Below are 7299 nucleotides of genomic sequence, written 5' to 3' on the forward strand. Positions count from 1 at the left end.
ATATGAAGGTATTTGGTAGGTTGTTCTCCCTTACTTGGATCAACGTCTGTAAACATTTATAACAAAATTATTAAGTTAGTGAGGATATGAAGGTATTTGGTAGGTTGTTCTCCCTTACTTGGATCAACGTCTGTAAACATTTATAACAGAATTATTAAGTTAGTGATCTACAAATATAAAAAGAAGAAACACCACAAAGTTATGTGTAACATGACCAGTATGTCTGGACTATTAACTCAAACTTGTGATGTCTGTTTCTATTACGTTATTTATATTTGGAACATGACCAGTATGTGTAAACCATTAACTCAACTTGTAATGTCTGTTTCAATTACGTTATTGATATTTGAACATGACCAGCATGTCTGGACTATTAACTCAAACTTGTGATGTCTTTTTCAATTACGTTATATAAATAATTAGGAAAAAGAGGTTGAAGAGAATAAAATGGACGTAGTTGTGATAAAATTATGGCCACTCGCTGTTTAATGTTTTAATTTAAATGTTTTTTTAATGCATCAGAATGTAAATATATAATATTCAGGAAATCACAATCATAGGGTTAATTAAATATATATTTTTTAATTACTTCTTTCATCTGAAACATCAGCATGGAATTATTAAGTCTGATATTAAAATTCTGAAATCGAGCGACAAAACAGAGCCTCCAATTCAAACGTGTAAAATTGAAATTACTTCTAAGTTGAAAACTTATAAAAAGTAAAATGAGATCGAAAAATACAAAACAGTAAAACAATGTTACCGTTCGATGTGTTCGAGTGTTGTGTTTTTCTATGCGAGTTGTCTGATGTTTTGTTTTTAATTATGCACAAAGCTACACAAGGGCTATCTGTGCTCTGCTCACCACGGGTATCGAAACCCGGATTCTAGCGTTGTAAGTCCGCAGACATACCGCTGTGCCACTGGGGGGCTAGAGTTGTCTGATGTTTTGTTTTTTGTTTTGTTTTTAATTATGCACAAAGCTACACAAGGGCTATCTGTGCTCTGCCCACCACGGGTATCGAAACCCGGATTCTAGCGTTGTAAGTCCGCAGACATACCGCTGTGCCACTGGGGGGCTAGAGTTGTCTGATGATGCCGCGTTAATGTTGGCGAAACGTAGCTTTATTTCATTTTGTTTTAGTTTCTAATATTTGAAGTATATTTAGTGCCTCCAGTAATTAAGAATTACTTAAATTAAAAAACACACACGAAATACTGAAAATCATTTTCATTTACCAACTAACAACAAGGCTGCTTCATCACAGTGGGTAAAGTAGATAGGATTGATATGTAGAAACTAGAAAACTTATCTTTATTTGTGAAGGAATATAGTTAAACTATGTTCGGTTTCTTTCTTTGTATCATGCGATCCATTTCAAGTATGTATGAAAAATATGAATTATAAAGACCATTTGAACGTATTTACTCAAAGAAAACAAAAATAGTGCTATACAATGTTACTGCATACTACAAAAGTTGAATATCTTTGTAGCATTACCTCCGAGTCACTAGGGGGCATTATTCGGTTATAAAAGAGTAACGCTTGGTTACTGTTTCGAGAATGGAAACACCATCCAAATTCGAACTTTGTGATAAATACACTTGGAGAACAATGCCGTTGTGGTGGCCCATTGCGTAGCTTTGTGCTTACCAACAAACAAACTAACTAACCGAAAACTAAAATTATTGCTGTTCTTGTTTGTTTGTAGTTAAGCACAAAGCTACACAAAGGGCTATCTGTGCTCTGCCCACCACGGGTATCGAAACCCGGTTTATAGCGTTGTAAGTCCGCAGACATACCGCTGTGCCACTGGGGGGCAATATTGCTATTCTTATTGCAAATTAATAGGTTCGGCATGGCCAGGTGGTTAGGGCGCTCAACTCGCAATCTGAGGGTCGCCCTTTCAGCCGTGGGGGCGTTATAATGTGACGGTCAATCCCACTATTCGTTGGTAAAAGAGTAGCCCAAGAGTTGGCGGTGGGTGGTGGTGACTAGTTGCCTTCCTTCTAGTCTTACACTGCTAAATTAGGGACGGCTAGCGCAGATAGCCCTCGTGTGGCTTTGCGCGAAATTCAAAACAAACCAAACACAAAAGTTAATAGGCTTGAGAAATTAATAGGCTTACTTTAAAAGTAACAACGATTAGGTTATACCCGTCCTGACATGTTGTATTTTTTTACATTCAACATGGTCATATTCAACATGCTACATTCAGTTGTTTGTATAAGATCCTCCATAGAAAATTAAATATATATTTTTTGGCTATCATACACCAATATTTTATACATTAATGTCTTTATTAAGAATTAACTAAACCTTTTTTTTTATTAATTTAATTGGTAAACGTGGGAAAATGGAGGAGCTTTCTAGGAAATAATTATTTGAATATCATTTTTTTTTCCTTGGAGCAGTTTTTCCGACGAGATAACCAGTAAGCTTTTCCTGGTAAAATCTAACTAAGCGTGAAAAACGTAGCGTGAACGTGCTCTAAAAATTCAAAGAAACATTATGAAAAAGTAATTTCCAATAAGAATGGTTTTAACACTCATAGTTTAATTAGGGATTACATTAATGACACGTGGTACAATACAAGAAATGTGATGATGGATGATTTCAGTCGAAGTTTGTCCTTCACTCTATATCAATTGTTAAACTCTGAAATATTCAATACATATACTAAAGTCATTCTTTTTTATTTTAGTTCAAAATAGCAAAAAAATTGTCTTATACAAGATTTTGTTAGCCGTGTATGATTCCTAGACGTTAAAATATCCTATGTTCAATGACAGAGTTCGTGCCCCTAAAACATGATAAACGTAGAAATATAACAATGATTTTTTCTATTATTATTAAGCACCAAGTTACGTCATGGGCTTACCTGTGCTGTGCCCAAGACGGGTATCGAAACCCGGTTTTTAACACTATAAGCCTTCAGACTTATCACTGAGCCACTGGATAGCATTTTATCAGGACTTGAAAAATCAGATAAATGTGTTATAAAACAGTTTGTTTTTGTCTGTCTGTAGATACATGTGTTATAAAACAGCTTGTGTTTGTCTGGCTGTAGATACATCTTATAAAATGGCTTGTGTTTGTCTGTCTGTAGATACACGTTATAAAACGGCTTGTGTTTGTCTGACTATAGATACATGTGTTGTAAAACTGCTTGTGTTTGTCTGGCTATAGATACACGTTATAAAACGGCTTGTGTCTGTCTGTAGATACATGTGTTATAAAACGGCTTGTGTTTGTCTGGCTATAGATACACGCTATAAAACTGCTTGTGTTTGTCTGGCTATAGATACATGTGTTATAAAACGGCTTGTGTTTGTCTGGCTGTAGATACATGCGTTATAAAACGGCTTGTGTTTGTCTGGCTATAGATACACGTTATAAAACGGCTTGTGTTTGTCTGTCTGTAGATACATGTGTTATAAAACGGCTTGTGTTTGTCTGTCTGTAGATACATGTGTTATAAAACGGCTTGTGTTTGTCTGTCTGTAGATACATGTGTTATAAAACGGCTTGTGTTTGTCTGTCTGTAGATACATGTGTTATAAAACGGCTTGTGTTTGTCTGTCTGTAGATACATGTGTTATAAACGGCTTGTGTTTGTCTGTCTGTAACGACAACTTATCTACCTCTCTCTCTCTTATCACCATCTATTTTTTTTAGTGGTTCCTGGAATTCATAGCTCCGTTGATCACTTTCTCCTTGTTACGACTTTTACAATCATTATATTTTCTCCCTACTTCTGGCGAAAGACAACACGTTCGCCGTCTCGCCATCCCCATGGGAACAACGAAGTAAATGCCACGCCTGGCGAGGTGTACCTTTCTTAATTCAACTAGTGTTTCTAGTGTAGTAACGTTAGCGGAGCAAACCGTGCGCTATAATATTAGATTTTTTTTTCCTGTAGTTCTCCCAACTGAAGGTCCAAGGATAACTGGCGGAAGAGCCAAATACAATATTGGAGACACTGTCACGGTAAACTGTACCTCCGCTAAGTCCAAACCCGCTGCAACATTACGCTGGTATATCAACGAGAAAATGGTATATGTGTTTTAGTTACTAATTGTTCTTGTTGTTTCAAACAGTGGGTTCTGCTCACTGTTAGTCATTTGTTTGTTCATGATAAAATCTGCTGTCTATGATCAATGTGAATATTTTATTAGTCTATATAACTGACTTTGTTACACAGAAGACTGGGGTAAGTCAGAACCAAGAAAACTGGTCTGTATAATATGCTCTTGGATATCTTTCCATGTTTACTTTTCTTCTGGAGTTTGATTTCATTACTGGTGAGATAGATAGTAAATTGATTGATAAATTATCGTCAGCGGTATAGATTTCCGTGGTTCTTTTTTTATTATTTGAAAAGAACATTCTCGAGCACAGTATAACGATGTAGAGAGTTATAAGCTATAAGTATGGGAACTGTTTGAGCTAATTAACTTGAATCTAGACGTGTGAGTAAAGAAAATCAATTCAAGAAGAAAACGTTTTACTTTCACGGGAAGTTGCTTTTTTTTACTGAATCGTAAATTTTATTAACACAAAAGTTCTAGTTTTCTTTGAACACATATTTAACACATTTTTAAACACATATTCAACAGATATTTAACACATTTTAAACACAAAATTAATACACTTTTAACACATATTTAACATTTTAAGCACATTTTAACACAAAATCAATACACTTTTAACACATTTTAAACACAAAACGAAACACATATTTAACACATTTTTAAACACATATTTAACAGATATTTAACACATTTTAAACACAAAATGAACACATATTTAACAGATATTTAACACATTTTAAACACAAAATTAATACACTTTTAACACATATTTAACAGATATTCAACATTTTAAGCACATTTTAACACAAAATCAATACACTTTTAACACATTTTAAACACAAAATGAACACATATTTAACACATTTTTAACACGTATTCTGCAGATTTTTTTTTCCGGTAAACAATAATCACAAGTTGAAAAAAGTGAACTCTGCGCGAGTACCAATAATTTTGATCACTTTCAGGCAGAGCACGAAACTGACTATTCAGCGACGCGTCACGAGGACGGGCTGGAAAGTTCTAGCCTCAGTCTAAAGTTTATCGTCACGGAAGATCACTTACGAAACGGGAACATGAAGCTGACGTGTGAATCGAGCATCCTGCGCTCATACGTCATGAGTAATGAGGAGTTAGTGATGGGCGGACATCACCAGGCTTCGGGATTACACATTAGTGAAAACTTGAATCAAGGTACAGTCGGTTGATGCGCGGTATAATCAAAATATATGTCACATTGTAGGTAACGCGAAAGATGCGTGTTTGTTTATTTCTAAATATTTGGATATTTCTTCCTTTCATATCACCTTCTTTTTTTTTTTTTTGGAGATATTCCAAACATTTAAAATTGGATATTTCCTCTATTCCATTTTACCTTTTTTTTCATATTCCAGGCATTTAAAATTGGATATTTCTTCTATTCCATTTTACCTTTTTTTAGATATTCCAAACATTTAAAATTGGATAGTTCTTCTATTCCATTCTACCTTTTTTTAGATATTCCAAACATTTAAAATTGGATATTTCTTCTATTCCATTTTACATTTTTTTTAGATATTTCAGACATTTAAAATTGGATATTTCTTCTATTCCATTTTACATTTTTTTTAGATATTTCAGACATTTAAAATTGGATATTTCTTCTATTCCATTTTACCTTTTTTTTTAGATATTCCAGACATTTAAAATTGGATATTTCTTCTATTCCATTTTACCTTTTTTTAAGATATTCCAAACATTTGTTTTGAAAAGTATTTCTTTCTGCATCAGTTCATTTCATATGAGCAAGAAGCTAAAATGTAATATTCTGAATGATTTTATTGTTTTAAATGAGCAAGTAGTCGCTCCTTATTATAAACACACATGTATATGGATAAGACCAATGTGCTCGTTTTTCTTTCTCCGTTTCGAAAGCAGAAAATGTTTATTGGTTAATTCAAACACTATAACTGCGGTTGAGCATGTTTGAATAAAAGTAAAAACCAGTTTGTTTGTTTTTTTCAGAAGTACCAGATGTAGCTGCGACTGGATCAATCCACGTTTTTCAAGTGGGATTCGTATACCTTCTGGTAGCCATTCAGCGTATTCAGTATTGGATGTCAACGTGAAGAATTGGATCTTCCGTTGTGTGGAACGTTGTGGAGTTTTATAAACGCTGTGATACCAACTGTTTCTACGCGTGCAGAGAGAAAGAGATCGTTGAGAACTTTGTCTATCGAAATATTTGAAGTCTTGTTTATGAGTCACCCAATAACCCAATTTTGAACTGGTTTGAAAAAAAAAAAACAATACTGTAAATAGATTGGTTTGCATTATTTTCGCTGCTAATGAGGTATTTCATGTCTGAATATATGTACGTTGTCTGTGTAGCTACCATTAATAGTGATCTCAACAATGAACGTAATGTTTCTTGTCTAATCGTTGTATCAGAAAGAAAGACATATCAACAATCTGGTAACCCTCTTCCGTCGACGTTTTTTTTATATATATCAGAACTCATCCTCGAAGGTTTTTGACCAGTGAAGATACCTATCATCATACCTCTATAGTTCACTATTATTCTGGGTTTACCTGACAATTACTACATAATCACGAGATACATATTACCGGTATTATAACACTTTTCAAGCATGAGAATAGTTTACACTGGCAGTAAAAAACTGCTGATAGCTTAAAAAGAGTGTTATAAACTATTACAAATTAACTTAACTATTGAGATTTTGGTCGAATGAAAGGTCAGCGGTGTCGTAATTACATGTGTACGGACATACTAAACTATATTACATTATTACTCTAATATTACAGTGACTATCTGGTAAAGTAAAGCTTGATAAAATATTTTAAATATAGACTGAAACATATCTTAGACAATCCTTTTAAGTCTCAGCTCGCTTGGGAATAAACAGTCACTTGAGAATAAAAGCAATTTCCAAAATACTAAACATTTTAATGGGGGGGGGGGGAGGAGAATAATCGTTATAAAAGTTCGAGAATATCCAAAAATTAAGGTTACCGGAACCTTTCTTCTGTAAACACAATAATCACTAGATCTGACGGAAATGGTGGTTTAACAATCCTCGAATCCTGATAATCTGTAACAGATCTTGTTGCTATCTCTGTTGTAAACCCGAACCTTTCTTCTGTAAACACAATAATCACTAGATCTGACGGAAATGGTGGTTTAACAATCCACGAATCCTGATAATC

The 7299-nt window shown here is 34.1% G+C and overlaps 1 protein-coding gene across 1 annotated transcript in view; it reads left to right on the plus strand.

Annotated features, from left to right (window-relative positions):
- LOC106473145 (cell adhesion molecule 2-like) overlaps nucleotides 1–6378 on the plus strand; it is a 14251-nt gene extending 7873 nt beyond the window's left edge. The window contains exons 3-5 of the mRNA XM_022401634.1: nucleotides 3924–4057; nucleotides 5061–5286; nucleotides 6097–6378. Coding sequence (XP_022257342.1) covers nucleotides 3924–4057; nucleotides 5061–5286; nucleotides 6097–6200 — 464 coding nt within the window. The 3' untranslated portion in view covers nucleotides 6201–6378. The remainder of the gene's footprint in view (nucleotides 1–3923; nucleotides 4058–5060; nucleotides 5287–6096) is intronic.
- The last annotated feature ends 921 nt before the right edge of the window (nucleotides 6379–7299 follow it).

This window comes from Limulus polyphemus, unplaced genomic scaffold (assembly GCF_000517525.1).
Source record: "Limulus polyphemus unplaced genomic scaffold, Limulus_polyphemus-2.1.2 Scaffold5923, whole genome shotgun sequence".
NCBI lineage: Eukaryota > Metazoa > Arthropoda > Merostomata > Xiphosura > Limulidae > Limulus > Limulus polyphemus.